At 37.5% G+C, this 17710-nt stretch overlaps 1 protein-coding gene across 3 annotated transcripts in view; it reads right to left on the bottom strand.

Annotated features, from left to right (window-relative positions):
* The window catches only part of tsc22d1 (TSC22 domain family, member 1), a 35284-nt gene that overhangs the window by 1811 nt on the left and 15763 nt on the right, over positions 1-17710 (bottom strand). The window contains exons 1-2 of one of the 3 annotated variants that reach the window (XM_020920318.2): positions 7679-7941; positions 914-965 (exon numbers count right to left, since the gene is read on the bottom strand). In XM_020920318.2, the coding sequence (XP_020775977.1) occupies positions 914-965; positions 7679-7764 (138 nt within the window). In that variant the 5' untranslated portion in view covers positions 7765-7941. Of the gene's footprint in view, positions 1-913; positions 966-1326; positions 1695-7678; positions 7942-17710 lie in introns of those variants that run through there. The other 2 variants (XM_020920317.2, XM_020920316.2) reach the window with 2 other exon arrangements.

The raw sequence follows: 17710 nt of genomic DNA, 5'->3' as shown, positions 1-17710 counted from the left end.
ACATTTCAGAACATGTTTGTAGAGGAACATTTAACATATTCAGAAAGGATAATTTGTTGGTTGCAAGGGAAGTTATGTTGCTAGCTGAATAATGGAGGTCCTTGCAATTGCAACTTTTTAAATTACAATTTCAGTTTCATTACTATACATCTTGCAACCCTTCTTTGTCCTCTCTCGCCATTTACAGAGTTCAAAGCATCCATAACTCTTGGAGCTAGAGTTCCATATCCCATAAAGTGCGAGTTTGGTATTATCAGGGATAATTTTTGGTTGACAATATCTTTCCAATAAATCTGGGATAACAGAGATAAACATAATTGCTTATTTCACAATAATGGTCTGAAAATGATCCTTTGTTATATAAATGTTCCTTTACTACAATTTTCATAGAAGACAGCAAATTCAAGTACAATATTAGACACATGATAGTGATGTATGTTTTTAAAGTTTGTGTACTGTTATCTAAGAATCATGTTTGCCTACATTTTGAACTACATTTACAGTTTTTTGTGGAGGCTGTTAATGATTAAACAGAGCGAAAGCGCAACAGACTGAGAAAACGTCATAGTCCCACCCACAAACAAAAATCAGCCAATCAGAGTGCGGGATATTTTTACCAGCTGTGTGAGCCTTGTGTTTGCCTAGCAACAGAGCTGACAGAATCTCAAACAAAACCAGCGCAGAAAATACAATTCTACACAAAGGAGCCATTGGGAACTCAAATAATTAAAATACGGGAATGTATTTATTTTTTTAGTTACTTTAGATAGACTCTTGATGTCATTTTTATTGTGTAAAGTGTAAAATGCACACTGATGTTAAGAACCTTGGGCCAACAGTTGAAAACTAATGAAAAACTTAAGGTTTTAAATGAATAAATTAAAATAAATATAAAAAGGGCAAAGACACTCACCATTGCTTGTTCAATCTTGTTGTCTATGGCCACAACGCTGGCTCCAGATGAACTGTAAAAGAGAAAGATGACATTAAAAAAACGGCTCGAGCCAGACAATGCTACAAAACTACGGCCTGCGGGATCACATGAAGGCATTTCCTTTTCCTTTCTTTTATGAAGGAAAACCCGCCTAGGCAGTAGAGGGGCTGGATCAAAGCTATTTCTGGAAATTTCTAGAAAGCGGGATTCATTTTGTGAGGTTTTGTGGAAAGCGATGGAGGCTGGGAGCATCACACAAGCCATTACAGAAACCTAACCTAAAACCGAGCTGCATCCATGTCTGCGGTAACATTATGCTGCAGGTGAAGAGGGAGCTAAGCCCGGACGCAGCACCAAAGCAAATGATAACTTATTATTATTTGTCATTTTACCTGTTTTCAAGCGTGAGATGGGAGCCCTCTGCGCTTAACAACGCTGACAAAAATGAAATGGAGTTGAAATTTCTCAGCTGGCAAACGCCTAGATCCATCGCCACTGAATAGCACGGCGCGTTCATACTGCTCATCTTGCTGCACGAGCCCGCAGCGACAAAAAGCCCCGTTCAGAGTCGACCTTCTCCGCGGCAAGATCAGCTCCTCTCCCCGAGCCGAAAGCCGCATCCAAACGTCCCTCTTTTCTTATAAAAAATATCCACAACTACAAGCCAATGCACCGAGACCAGCGGCACAAACAACCCAAGGTCAGCTCATATCGGCTCTACTCTGGAGGATCTGTGGCTCGACAGAGGACTGCATAATATAGCCAGAGAACACAACCGCAACCGGGGCTTCCGATTGGCGCAGACCGGGCTCATTTGCGTAATCTATGCGGGAACGCCCCCACCTGGACCTCAGCTGACGCAGTTTTGCATAAAATATTCGAGGGAACAGAGCGGAGGTTGGATTAAACCGGGGAAAACCGGATAGAAAGGAAGAAGAAAGAGCCGTAGTACTCGAAAACAAGCAGAGGATCCGTCGGGCAGGGCACACTAGTCTATAAATTAACCCTGGAGTTGTTGTGTTGGGCTCGCGTTGCCCCGGCTGGCTCTTCTCGATATCGGAATTTATCTCATCTACTAAATTAAAACGTGTTAAGACCAAAGATTGATTTCAGCTATTACAGCTGCAGGCAATGATAAACTCCCACGGGACAAAAGAGGGATTCCTATTCTCTTGACAGTAAAAAAAAAACAAGTCTGCAGGGTTAAATAAAAAAAACTAAAAATATCCCTACAGTACAAAACACCTTTCTGAATAATACACAATAGGAAATGTCACTAGAGCTCACACGTGCAGCCCCAATAACGCAGAAAGAGGGATTTGTAAAGTCGATAAATCAAGATGCTATGACCAATACACGTGCTACAGTACAGTACAGTAATGCAGTAAGGTTAGGGTGCCCCCGTGTGGGCTACATGTGCATAACAATCCAAAACAAAGACAAAGAAAGAAATGCAGTTTTGTTTACCTAGACTAGTTGCCCCAGTGTGCATCAAGTTGAACAAAAATGGAGTAACATGTGTACTTAGACCTAAATATAGACTCAAAAACTATCTATATCTATACTGGTATGAAATTTTAAAGGACCCTATTGTCAATTGTTCAGTAGTTTCATTTTCCTAAAGCATAAAGTTAATTCATAGCTGTACTTGATGTGGACACGACCCATCTAGTATGGTGACTTTTGCATATTTATGACAAATTTTACTCATTGACAGGCAGTGTAGAGACAGTGGACAGGGAGAGGGGGCCATGGAGGGACTTGTCCTAACATGACTTCAGAACGGAAGGTGCTTATAACCTTTATGTAATAAGATGTGAAGGCAAACAATGCCACAAAGAGGACCTTAAAATAACCTACGCACTATAATTAGTAGTATATAAATAAATATAATGGACAAAGTTTTGTGAGGATATACGGATGTACGTTGCATCTTTGTCCTTGTAGTCCCAGTTTAGTCCAGGTTTTAATGTTGTGTGTAAAAGTGTAAATGCTTACATGACTACATAACATATTATACATCATCCAAAACTATTTTAAAAACGTAATTAAAAAGCAGAGATAAAAATGGCTTTTCCTTGCTCAAAAATGTATAGAACAGTAGCAGACATGTACACAACTTTGCATTTAAATCCAATACACAAGTCATTGGTGTGTGTCAATACATGGTGTTCTTTTGTTATTGAAGTGGCTCAAATTAAAAGAGGAAATCTTTCTAGATAAAAGCGTAAAAGGCTGGAGGCTCATTAACAGTTGTGGTGGAACTTGTAGCAGAAGCGGCAGTAATATAAAGTTGTAGTAACAATACAGGAAGCTTTATTTGTAAAAGTAGTGGTAACTTGGGTAGTTGTAATAGTAGGTGATGTAGTAGCAGTGGTACTAATATTAGTAGCAGTAACAGCAGTAGTAATAGTGTAGTTATGGTAATGACATTGTTGTAGTATTAATAGTAATGGTAGTAATATTAGTAGTCATCAGCATCAATAATAATATAGTTTTACATATATACAACTTAAATTTTATGTTTCCTACCCAAAAAAGGCATATTATCCAACCAAATCTATGCACAAAACAATACTAGGACAGCATTATGAAAGGGTCAAAGTGTGTCCAAAACAACCAAACATGCTTCCTCAACACTAAGGGGAGTATCAGGCACACCTGGAAACTCCTACTCAGATCCCACTCAGCACCTCCTCCCCCAAAATACACAAACACCAACCACTCTCTCACTGTACTGATACAACCACAGCCTCAGATTATGACTAAGAACTCCACCATCCTGCTACCCACACCCACTCACCTCCTGTCAGTCTGCAACAAGAGGACATCCTTCAGTACTGTAATACACAAAACTAACTATTGGAGATGACACTTCATCCAGAACAGTACTCAGATTAGAGAGTAGAAACGGACACAGGAACGTATTTTGGAGCTTTAAAATCCGTGTATTATTCGTTCATTCGTTTTTTAAAACAAAACCAAAAATAAGAAAACGAAAAAACTATTTTCGTCATTTTTTGTCTCCAAAACCAAAATTTCTCCAAAAGTTTTCGATTTTGTGTTGGGGGAAAATGGATAACGGCCGCTCCCCGTTTCCATGACAAACTGCGCTGCATACGGACTGAACCAGGACTGAACCAGGGCTGAACCAGGGCTGAACCAGGGCTGAACCAGGTCCAATTTTGGCCTTGAAATGGACAAATACGGGAATCCGCGGAGCAGAATGTCCGCAAAGCGCGATAGGCTGTCTGCTGCGTTTAGCCCCGTGGCGCGCGGAGCTCCGTGCCGGTACTCTCGCCCGCAGTAACCCGAGCGCACCCCAGGGCCCGTCTCGACACTGTGTCCTGGTTCAGGTCTGTTTTAATCCTGTTTTACTCCTAGTTCTCTCCTGGTTCAGTGCTAGGATCAGTCCTGGTTCAATCCCGTTTTAGTCCTGGTTCAGTCCGTATGCGGCGCTAAAGTCCGGCATGTCACGGCAAGTCACGGGAACGGGGAAAGACCGTTATAAATTTTTCCATTATTCATTAAAACACAAAATCACAAACTGACAGTTAACATTTATCAACAATTCCCCCAAATATGTAAATCGCGTTAATCAAGTTAATTGTTATCAGAACATTATATCTTAAAGAGTTAAAGAACAATGAACAATTAAATACACATTCACCTCTTTCACAGACAGACGCAAACTTAATAGCGGCAAGAAGAACTGAGTGGTGTCCTGTCGATATGAGGTGGTTTCCATGGCAGCGTGGTCGAGAGATCCTTGTGCCATATTAAATCTAAACGAGCTATTATAATGAATATACAGTCAGATGTATAAGACATCTTGCATTGCATTTGCATTGTTTTTATTTATTTTGTTGAGTTACGGTATGCTTTTGTTACAGCCAGCGTTGCATTCGGGTGAAAAAGAGCAGACGAAATATTATTTCTGGCTTATTTATTTTGAGAACCGGCTCCGAGAACTACGGCAAGCTCAAGTAAGACAAAAATATACAAATTGACACACCTGCCATCTGTAACCTGCGCTGTAGCGCCTCCCTGTGACATACAACTGAGGGCATGATTAACATACTTTAACATATTTTATTATTAAAAACAAAACACCTCAGCCAAAGAATTTGCACTTTTGACATTGTTGGACAATGCATTTTGTATTGCCAGCATTGAATTAAAATATAAAGGGGGAAAAAGGACAAACTGAAACCATACAGTCAGGCCAGAAACAACAGCTTTTCCATGGTACTTGTGACAGTGTTGCTGCCTACAAAGACTAAAATCAACTGTTCTATTAGGGAATTTAATACTAACTTTATATTAGGTTTACATTATAAAGTGAAATATTTAGGAATGATCATGATTTGGTATTGGAAATGGCTTCAGAAGTGTAGCAGTGGGGCAATACAATACATAAATTTACAATCACCATGCAATTGATTCACATTGATCACCTGAAGAGCAGCCAAATTACAAAAAAAAAAAAAAAAAGGAAAAATTAAGAGTTCAGAGGTTGGAGAATCAATGGTATTCTTCATCGAACACGTTATGTCATAATGAGGTTTAGTATACCTATGGACTATTGGCAATTGGTGTTTAGCCACACACAATCATACAGTAAGCCAAGATTTTCTAAGAACATAGCATCACAATTATAAACAATTAACTAGAAAAAAAGTTTGTCTATTGATGTTAACAGACTGAACCACTATGAACCCCATATTTAGACTGTTACGCTGCCTTCTTATAATTTAAAATTGTGAAATAGATGCAAGGTTAAAAACATACTGTGAAACATCCTACAGAAAGCAAAAGCAAGCCAAAGACATGCAGGTGGCGGACTCTTCACCAGAAAAGTTAGATAGTGCACCTTTAAGTGTTGACAAATTAACTTTCCATGCTAACATAGGTGGAAGAATCTTTGACACTGAAAATCTAATGTCTTTCTATCTAAAATTAGGTTGTGTGTTAAATTACAAACTATCCATTCTTCTTTTAAAATTTGAACTCAGCCCATAACCACAAGCGGAAAAGGGGAGCTGATGTCATGTATAATATAAACTCCAGGGCTTTGCCAAAAAGACCTACAGATGCAAGAGTGTTTTTATTGGCTTTGGCGGCTCTCAGATGCGTGTTCCAGACATTGGTGGAAAACTGGAAAACTTATTACAGGCAGTCAATTCTGTTCAGTGAATTTTGAAAGTCGCACCTATGGTTAAATATCCAATAAGCTTCATGACAGGACCATTACTGTAGCAATTAGTTCCCCTACCATATAACCATTCAATAGAATGCTAAAACTCATGAATAGTATTGGAAAAGAATGTGTGATTAGGTAATTTTAAAACATTTTGTAACTCTAGCAAGCATTACTCAGCTCAGTTTAAGATTTATCATTTGCGCAGCTTAAGTCGTGTCAGTACGAATAGGTCTTCAATTTGGCAACTTTATTCAGTGGTACAGCTGACAACTACTCAGTGAGTCACTGATTGATTAAAACTCTGAGGGTGCAGTATGTAACCTTTCTTGTGGAGAGTTTGCCTGGAATACTACACCAGTATGGCATTAACCTTGTATCCCCATGGAGGCAATCAAACACCACCAGACAAAGTTGCAGGTCAAATCTTTGGAAGAGTGAGAATGTTAAGTGTATTTTTTAGCAATAAAATGCTGTTTAATTTCATACCATGAAACATTTCAAAACAATAAGAGAAATGTAACAGTGCACCTTTATACTACTTCTAGCTGTTTTAAAATGAAAAAACAAAAATTGTCAGTACGTTATTGAATTCAAGTAAAAGTCCACTGCATGTCTTCAGCATCAAGTCTTGGTGCTGCATTGTTAGTTTCCCTTCAGATCCCATTATTGTGACAAGTATGTAGTCTGTTTTAACCTGCTCTAAGACAATCTAAGCCTTCCGGTCTCTTCTTTGACTGCTGCAAGAGGATTTAAGCAATTACGCAGACCCAAATAACCAGCATCAACAACAGCGGGACTTCAGGAATAAAACTGTCCTTTACCGTGGGACATATTTAGAAACACAAAGCACACACAGGATTGGCAGGGGCTGTGGTCTAACTTCAAACAAGAGTCAATATAAATGTAGACCAACTTCTGAGAAATGGATCTAGTCAAGTGCCAGGTCATGGACAATAGGGCTCCTTAATATAACTCAAGGAACAAAGAGTAGGCAAACAAACAAAAACAAAAAAAAATGCTTTAAATCAATCACATGTCATTTGAGTGACTTAAAAGAATGAGAAAAGTATCATATTTGAAACTATTAGTAACTAATGCAAAAATATTTCAACAGGTCACAGGTCCAATGCATATTGGAAAAAAGTAAGAGAAGTATATAATTCATATATAAAAATAATCTTAGTATGTAATATAAATATTTAAATCAAAAGTTTTTAAATTATTTTTCAATTATCTACTTGACTCTATTTTGTAGAAGTAGGACAGTCTCTATCAATGTTCCTGCAGTACCCTTTTATAAACTAGGGAATTTTAAATAAAACAAAAGACTGCCTTTGTCCTTAGTAATAGCACTACCACAATTATATTAGACAGATTAACATTGTGTCATATAAGATTAAGAAAGCCCCGACAAGTTTTTAACACACCTCTACACACTATCACCCTGAAATATGGTACACCAAGTAGCTAGCATCAGCACAATACATGCACAAGGCCAACTGAATCCCCCCTCTAACACGGGATGTCCCATTCCAGTTTACCTTTTGAGATGTTGTTCCAGCTCCCGAAACAGAAGCTTCATGGTCATCTCGTCATGGCCCTGCACCCGTACCCCCCGTACTCTCATCTGTCCCCTTTGTTAAAACTCAACACTGAGGAGTTTAAGCTTAATCTTTGTTTGTCTCCTTAATTTAAAAGTTAAACTCTAGGTTGCTGTCTAAAAATGCATTTAAGTACACTTTCAGTAGCAGTTATAGAAATTCTAGTTGACTAAGGCTACACATAAAGCTAATGATGAGTTGTATATGCCTGCTCATCTTTATAATCTATTTGAATGGCTGGTTGGGTGAATAGAGGAGACAGGAGCAGGGCGGGAGTTACGCGAGGTCATGTGACACAGTTACATAAACCATCAACAGTCATTAGCATGTGGCCCAGTGATCTCTGCTCTGAGCTCTATAGCAACACCAACACGATCTATGGGTTTGAGAATCATTAAAAATGTGGTTGTTGCCATAGTGATTACTATAAAAAAATACATGATCTCTTTTGAATGGGAAAGTCCTCAAAATGTCACAATAGAGGAAGCTGAAAGAAACAAATGCAGCATCATTGGATATTACAGTGAGGATGAAATAGTGTTTTAAATGTTCTTTATTATAGTTTTTTGTGATTTTTACTGTACTGTGGACTGCCCAACCTCAGAATTTCTCTGTACAATAACTCAAGTACAATGCATGTGCTTATTTTCTAACTAACTTTAATTCTGAACAATATATGTGCATCAATATTTAAACAGAACAATCTTAATATGAGGATGCAGTGTAATGGCCTTATAATTTCTACTAAAATTAATGCTGGGAAAGTGCCCATATTTAAAGACAACAATACCGAGTAAAAGATGTCAAGTGTTATTACTGCATATTCAATTGTATACAACTGTGTTGTTGGAATGTTGTTGTTGTGGAATGTATGATATGATCATATTTGTTGTAATACTTCCATGACAATTATTATTTTAAAGGAAAAAAAAAATAGAGCCTAAAATAATATAAAAATCATGGACCCCAAATAAACTTTAAATTTTTTCATTAAATCAGTTCCAACATGTTAGTCTTTAATACATAACCTCCATTCAGTAGACCAGTGCCCCTCACTGTTGGAGTATTATCTTGTCATGTCTCATTGGGAAACAGTCCTAAAGATGTCAGAACGTCTCACCGACAGAAAACTAACAAGAGTCCACACAGACTCCAGTGGATTACGGGCAAGCAGCCAAGAAACAACAGGTTTGGGTTAGGTACCGAGAGGGGACAAAGAGTGGGATTTCACTTGTCCCAACAGATGTTCTAGGACGAATCAGGGAGGTGAGCTGTGGTATCACCGCTAGACCAGTGTACAATACACTCCCATTCATTTTATCAATAATCTAAATTGCTGAAATATTAAGTCACCATTGCATCAGATGCAAAATTTGGGTGTGCAACAAGGAGCATCAGACAGTTACTTTCCCTAACAATCTGAGTGAAAGAATTCACTCCTTGTATTGAAATCTTTTGTCTAGACATTTACTGATTAATAGTTTTAACAGACTAACTTTTACCAGACAAAGAAACCACAGGCAAAAACACACCCTCTTCCTTACATACCAGAACAACCAACTAAACTAGTTATGTAAAGGTCCAAATACTGACCACACAATTTAAAACTGTCATTCATTCACTAATCAAATTCAATCCAAGTTATGGTTCATTACATTGGCATAATCTTAAATAGGGCTGCAACAATTAATCAGAATAACAGTGACTAGTCCACTATTGTATTATGATAATGGTAATTGTCAACTGGACTATACAGAGTCATAACATGACAAAGACAGCTGTGTTATTACATAAATACATTTTATGAATAATACACTATTCGTAAATATTCAGATTCTTCAGTAATCTTTATTTGGTTAAAATGGGTGGATAGTCAACTATAACTATTAAAACAATTGTTAATATTAAGTTGATAATTCCCATGGAAAAAAGCTCCCTATGTTTAGCAATAATCTGTCACCCACCTTGGACCATCCTGACGTAATATTTTGAGTTGTGCAGAGAAGTGCTGGCCTGGCTTGAGTGCTTCCGGTTGAATCATTTCTTTTGAACTATCCCCACAGGTAGAGAATTGAATATCTGCTGTAATGGGGCAAATGCAATCTGTCATAGGTAAAGATAAAAGAGGCCTGGCATGTCCCAGCGCACTGAGAGAGCCCTGTGTTAAAGTGATGAATTGCACAAGCTTTGGGCCGAGCTCAGGTTTGATATTGTGAAGCCCACACAGATGTTACCAGTAAGTCCTAGCAGTGGTTTTCCATGGTGACTGTGCATCTATGGAGAATGACTCAGGGCTACAAAGAGGAGGAATGATGAGTGGCCATTTTGACCCCAGTAAGAGAGAGAGGGAAAGAGACAGAGGGCGAGAGAGAAAGAGAGAGGGAGAAGAAAAGGGGGGCATTTGGCTGACAGTAGCAAGATCATACTCCTCTGCAAAGCACTAAGTGAACATAAAGAATCATATCTGAGCAATATGGCAAAAAGTAAAATTACACAACAGATACATTTTTAGTCATCTATATAATTAATTATCATTCATAATTAACAGAACATTTATTAAAAGGCCAGGGATTAAATGAAAAAATTAAGAAATATCCATGTATAACACAGTGAGCTTTAGACCTGGACTAGCAAAATGTCTTATCCAACAGACAAGGCCCTAAATATTAACAGATCAAGATGAAATCCAATTACTATACCACCCATTTCCACGAACTCCAGAGTAGAATTTGGGTACTGTAAAAATGCTAATGACAAGACCACAACACTGTCATGTTAAATAAATTCACCATTTACATAGTATCGCATTTTTGGACAATAAGTCGCACATTTTTTATGGTTTGGGTGGTCCTGTGACTTATACTCTGGTGCCACTTATATATTAAAATTTTCACACTGATAACCACAAGAGGGCGCTCTAGGCTTGTGTGCCAGTATCTGCTCATGTACCACTGCCACTTGGCACTCTACTGCGCATTTCTCCTGCAGAAAGAGCTGCTGTCCTGTCTGGTATCATGTCAGTCAATCGCACCATTACTTCTGTAGCACTGAAAATTTTAAATGTAAACAAACTTATGAAGACAACTGAGAAGACTGAACACAAATGCCCGCAAAAAGAAAATCATATTTTGCAGATTACAAGCTGCAAGTAGTGAAATATGCAGCTGTAAATCAAGTAGTCAAGCAGCAGAAAGAAAGTTCGGAGTGAGCAAGAAACTTGTGACAAACGGAAGGATGCACCAGGCAACTTTTCTGAAAGTCATTGGATGGATTGACAAAGCCTGGACTTCAGTGACAACCGAAATCATCCTGTTGAGATTCAGAAAGGCTGGAATAATTCTATATCGAACTGATGCTGAGTCTGATGCTGAGTCTGATGACAGCGACGCAGAACAGAAAGTGGTAGAATTCAATTGATTTAGTGATTTGGCAAGAGAGAGAGATTGAGAGCTTGGTAAACTTGTTATGTTATGCAAGTTATTCAGATAACTATAGCATAAATGTTAATATGTTAACAGTCTGTTCTCTATTCAGTCCTGGTCAGATTTTATAAAATAAATTTCACTCAAAAAGTGTGACTTATAGTTCGGTGTGACCTATATATGTTTTTTTTTTCTTCTTCATTATGCATTTTTTGGTTTTGCGACTTATAGTCCGAAAAATATGTTATATTGTATCATAAGTCACTATGATAAATATACTTAAACATTGCATTTACTAGCCGAATACAGTTTATTAAATGATAAGCCATTAATTACTTTACTCAATTACAATTTTCACTTATATCTGTGCCTGTATCTGCACCATTCTTATTGTTAAATACTTAAACAGCATCAGCTCCATTAACTCCCGTCATGCCCTCTCTTGTGTCATACTGATCACTTAAAGGTCAAAATCAATACAGATGATCACAGGCCTATTCTGTTTCCAAGTGGGTCAGTCCAGTGCTTTAACATGAATGGCGCTGACAAACAGCAGCCTCTGCACTTCTGTAGAGACCACAGAGAAGACCCAAAGTTATGTAACATGTGGTGGGTGAGAGCAGCAGGTTTGAATAATGTGCACTGAAACCTGGCATTAGAAGGATTAGCCCCTAAAGTACACAAAGATCACCCAGAGTGCAGACGACGCATAACGGTGAGCCTGGGCGTATAGGTGAGAGGGCACAAGCAGAGATACGTTTTACAATACATACACCTCTATAGTACTTACTACTCACGAGTGGAAATGAGAAAAATTGGCACAAAAGAGTCACTCACCCTAGTATCTACAAAAAGTATGGACTCTACAAAATATATGGACTCTTGAGATGCACCATTCTAGCTTTTTGAGTCCCAGTTATTATTACGCCATTTTCTGATATGTTGTGTTGTGTTTTGCTTCATTCACAAATATTTAACTCTAGGGGTGTGCAAAAATATCAAAATATTGATATATTGTTTAGTTTAATGTGATGATATATCATGGGCTGCTGTATCAATATACTGGCAAGAGTATTTTTGGTACATTTTACAAAATTATTTTAGTGCTACAGTTTTGTTGCTTGTTCAGAGGAAGGAGACTCGTTTATGCAACATATTTAACATATTCACTGTTTTGATTTTTACAATGGGTGTGTTTCATATTAACTTTGCACAAGAGTTACACAATGCATTTATTCAGCACTTCTGTCTCTCAAAAAAAAAAAAAAAAAAAAAAAAAAAAAAAACACTTATTGATAATTTACACAAAAAACTTTCCAACTGAAAATAAATATATATATGAATAAAATATACTCTGAACATTAAATAAGGCATAGAAAAACATAAATGTTTCCACATATCCAAATTAACTATATATATCCAGATGTTCTACAATCACTATATTAAAAAAAAAAAAAATATATATAAATATATATAAATATATATATATATATATATATATATATATATATATATATATATATATATATATATATATATATATATTAGGGATGGGCATTCGATTAAATTTTCTTAATCAATCGTCGGAAGAATTAATGATCGATTATCGATTAATCATTAACCTTTTTATATTAAAATGATCATCATTATTATTACTATCTGCACTACTAATCTGCATGAATAAAGTCAACTTTACGACATATAAACCGCAACAACTCTAGAGCCACATCAGCCTGTTTGACATTATAATGTGTTTAATTCAGTTTTGCGCAACTCTCACAGAAACAAAACTTAAAATCGCATGGCTAATTTGTATAAACTAAGAGAAGATAAAAATACAGCTCTTGTGCACTGATGCGGTCAACTTCTGTCGGATTAAAAGACATGACTCAGTGGAATACAGGTTAGTGTGATCATATTTATGTTTGTCAAAACCAGGACACCATACGAGGGGTGGGACTCGTCATCAACATTGTGCTACTCTCACCTGGCAAAGCTTTTTCCCACTGTACACCGAAACATATGTGCTGCGTTGTACACATGGACTCACACTTGTCCTGACCGGAAGGGAAAGCATAGAATTTCTTGTACAAGTCATTGTTAAATACGCATTTGCGTTTTGGCACGTTGCAGGCTGACCGACTGTTTGTGTCTGCTCGCTCCTTCTGAGTGCAGAGAGCTACATGTACGGACTCCCGTTTGGTCACCTGACGCTACGCACAACAACCTACAGTACATTCGGTTTGTCGATTAAAATGAACGAAATCAATTAAATTCGTAATGATCAATTATCGATTAATCGACTAATCATGCCCGTCTCTAATATATATACTCACTTATATAAAAAATATCCCAAAATAAAAACTTTGTTACACTTCAGGGTGCACTCACACTAGGACTTTAGAACTGTGCTGTGCTCAAGCACTATTGCTGTGGGTTCTATGTTCCACACTCACACCTGCACAACTGAACCAGAAAATACAGTAAATGCTGCAATATGCCCTCCTTTAATGGATATAAAAACAGCACGGAGATGTGAGGACAGGAGGAGACGACGCTGCAAAACTTTTGTCTCTACAGTCCTTACTGAAGGTGAGCATGGATTCACTGTGTTTTAGAGCGGACATTATTCACAGTTTTATCATATGAGTAACATCAGCCCACAGACAGGTGCACACACAGGGCTCATATAGTGAAGTCGTGCATGTGCATGTACATGTACATGAGCAACCTTTGGCCCACCTCCTCCAACTGGGCCAAAGTCCCAACTGTGTCTGGGTACGGTTCGATTGCGCTCACACTGGACAAATGTATCGCACTTTAGGCGCAATCCGTGCTTGGGACGGTTTTAACGTCCTAGCATCTTAAAAAAACATTGCAACTTGATTATATGAGTGTGGAAATCGTTTGACACAAAAATCGAAATTGCAATGAAAATTCGATTAATTGCACAGCCTTAAGTGCAGGCGTGTTTTAGATGAGGTAACATAATTTTAACATGGCTAATATTTTAATTATATAAAGCGATATCTGTATGTTTGTCGGCACATTCATGGTTTCAGCTTAACTTAACAATATAACAAATCTACACAAAAAAACTCTGAAAACCTTTGCAAAAGTTTTCCATCATAATCAGATCAAGTCTGTTACTTAACCTATTAGAAAATATGAAAAGATTGTCCAAAATCACTTTTCTCGATCCACAACACTTGAGTCATCTTTATCGCTTCCTCTCATCATGGTCTCAACAAACACCTCCCTTCCTCCTCCACCACAATCAGCCGACGCTCAGGGGGAAGGTTTGGCCACAACACACAAGAATCTACTACACCCACATCAACATTCACCTGTACTTCCTCTGCACTCTAAAGAGGTTTCCTAGTTTTTTCTTGGACATTATAGTTCAGGATACAAGGAAATAACAGGGTACAAAATGATCTTGTTCCATTTCTGGAAGAGTGTCATAGTTCGCAAACCTTTCACAAGAACTCCAAGATTACACTACAATCTAATCAAAATAAAATATAATAAAATGGAAATGGTTTTAACTCTAGTTTAGACTTCAATATCCATCAAAATTATCACAATACTGCAATAGATACTTGCAGTGACATCATGCTGGGGGTGTTCTATATGTAGCTCCATGATGGAATGTTCATCGGTTACCATGGTGACACAATGCTCATTTTAGCAAACACTGACAAAAAAGTGTTTAGATAATGTGAAAACCAAAATACTAAACGGTAGGGGTGTAATGGCGGTACATGTATTTGTGAATCGTTTCAGTACAAGACGTTCGGTTTGGTGCAGGGCTGTGCACGTGTGTGTTTACATTCCGCCACTACACGTGCAGATACACAGAAGGCTCAGCTCTTTAATATTCAGGAGGGAACTTGTCCGTGAATGGGGTGGCAGTGTTTCTCGCAGCTCTTTATAGTTAGAGAGGCCACTTTGCCCAACAATTGCCCCCCGCCTTGACTACGTCCCTCCGAACCATGTGAATCCTCACAAAACTACAGTTGTCACGCTGCACCTCACCTTGTAACTGCCAGCAGATCTGCACTTACTGCAGACAATGTGAACAAGTTGGTAAAACTTCATCCTGGAACTGTTAGTGCTGTGCTTTACTTTCTGGAAAGCTTTGTTTACTGTTTACAAGGAATAAAAAAAAATATATATATTTCAAACATTTGTTGCTTATTTGAGAATATTTTATTTAACTTATTAATATTACCAAGCAGCACTTTGGATTTATTTTATTTTCCAGTTTGTTTAATGTTAAAACAAATTGTTGGTTTAATAATCACGCAAATAAACAACAAGCAAATGGTTTTGCATTTTGTTCCCATACTGTACCAAAAATGAACCGAACTGTGACCTCAAAACTGAGGTACCTACCGAACAGTGATTTTTGTGTACCGTTACATCCCTACTATATGGATTTAAGCAACACATTTTCGGGAGCTTGTGATCAATACCAGCATTTACGGTTCTGATTTTCAACAAGAAAATGAGAGTGACTAAGTGAAAAAATGTTGAATGGTGCTAGCTAGCTTGTGACTATAACGTTATAGGAGAGGGACAAATCCGCTCACCTGTTCTGTCCTGTAGTTCTAGTTAAGTCTTTTTATGGTCAGATTGTGTGAAAACAAAGCTCAGTTAAAAGTCTAACAGGCCTCAGATAGAGCAGTGCCTACAGTTAGCATCACACCCCCAGAGGATGCAGATGCCATCAGCTGAAAAGTATGTAATCACAAAGTATAGGATATTTTGAGGGGGTTTTGTTTAAGCTTAATTAACTAGCCAACAACAGAATCAGAAAAGTTATATTATTGCCTTTGAATGACCTTTTCAATCTAGAACGGATGAATGAACAAACAGTAAAGCAAAAAATAAAAGTGAATGCAAATGATACCACTAAGTAAACACCACATGGAAATTAGTCAATGTTTGAGAAAGTTATTAATCTACAAATGTGCTATGAAAAGTAAGAAAGAGTGTGGCAAAAGGCTATGGGAACTAAAAAAGATTTTGATCTCATGGAAGACAACTAATGATTTTGTTTTTGTTCTGAAATTAAACAAAACATGTAATGAAAAAGACAGATTCTAAACCACTTCTACACTGGTGGTTATGTTGTCTCCAAACTGACGCACATTTCCTGATATTATTCCTGTTGATGTGCCGCTGGAGGAGCCTGCTTGTGGTGGATCCAGGTTTTACAAGCTCAATATTTGATTTCACAGTTTCATATCTCACGTGTGATCAGTGCCATCTTCAAAACAGTTCTTCTGCTATTTCAAATCAACAACCAACCACAAGTAACAGACTCCTGACCCATTTCGCACTGTCCTATTTGTGTGTGGGACATACAAGATTATAAAGGAAGAAGTGGATTAACAGGGCAGTGCTCTGATGACAGCAAGGCTATCAACGCACAAGCAAAGCATTATTCTGCAGATTTGACAAAACAGACTCTGACTAACAAACTCATCATGGGCCCTTTTAACCATAACACATCTAAATGTTATGCTGAAATACAGGATGGTAAGTGGAGAATTTAATGTCTTGTAATGGGAGAGGTTTTCACAATAAAGGTGACTACAAAACACAAGATGCTCCAAAATATGCAACACACTGCCACCTACTGGATAAAAATCATATTGTGCCATGCCTTTTGTATGTGACAATAAGAAACTATAAGGATATGTGTGGGCTGATTTTGGGAAAGGAGATTTAAAAGGAGTTATAAAATAATTAGGTTAAATTTTTTACCTGTACCACGACGAAGAGCAGACCATAGGAAAACACACGGTTAGCTAACATGACAATATAATATAAATGATGGCTGAAACCTTTTTAAGATTTACAAAAGTGTTCATGTTGAACTTGACATTAGAGTCGCATGATAATGGTTTCAGAGAAACTGGCTTAAAATGTTTGGCACTGAAGTGTTAACCCTCAGCTGTGGCACAAGTGGTAGCATAGAGACCAAACTGACCTGACACAGACTACCATCTAGTGGCAAAGACATGCCAATACATGTTTGAACAAAAATTAAACAAATTGACTGTAGTCTATTTGAGCTTTTGGTAAAGCATGTTTGATAGTAAGAATTTTTTTTTAAATGCATTGCATTTATATACTGTTAATCATGTGTAAATGTGACTTATTGTCCAACAAGTAACAACTGGCCAGAAGGGCTAAACTTGAGATAATCTTAAATGCAATCTTTATGTGAAAAATATCTACAACACACTTATCACAGAAACAAACTCAAGGTCAAGGTAAAGATTATCAGTTAAATTACCAAAATAAGATTATTAAAAATCCTGTCACATTTAGCAAAGATTGTTGGCCAAAATCAGCCCTGGTTTGTAAGAAACAAAAAGGTGTCTGTAGTTAGATTAATTTGGTGACCTCAATATCTTTCACATGATCTGGTCTGAAGACTGTTTAAATCAACAGCAACAAAGAAACCATTGAGATTAATATTTTATTTTAAGGAGGGTGGATTATTCAAGGCCACTCAGACAAAAAAAAAAAAAAA

This window comes from Boleophthalmus pectinirostris, unplaced genomic scaffold, assembly GCF_026225935.1.
Source record: "Boleophthalmus pectinirostris isolate CB_2022bp ecotype Guang Dong unplaced genomic scaffold, ASM2622593v1 HiC_scaffold_1, whole genome shotgun sequence".
NCBI lineage: Eukaryota > Metazoa > Chordata > Actinopteri > Gobiiformes > Gobiidae > Boleophthalmus > Boleophthalmus pectinirostris.
This window is presented reverse-complemented; position numbering and strand designations above follow the sequence as displayed.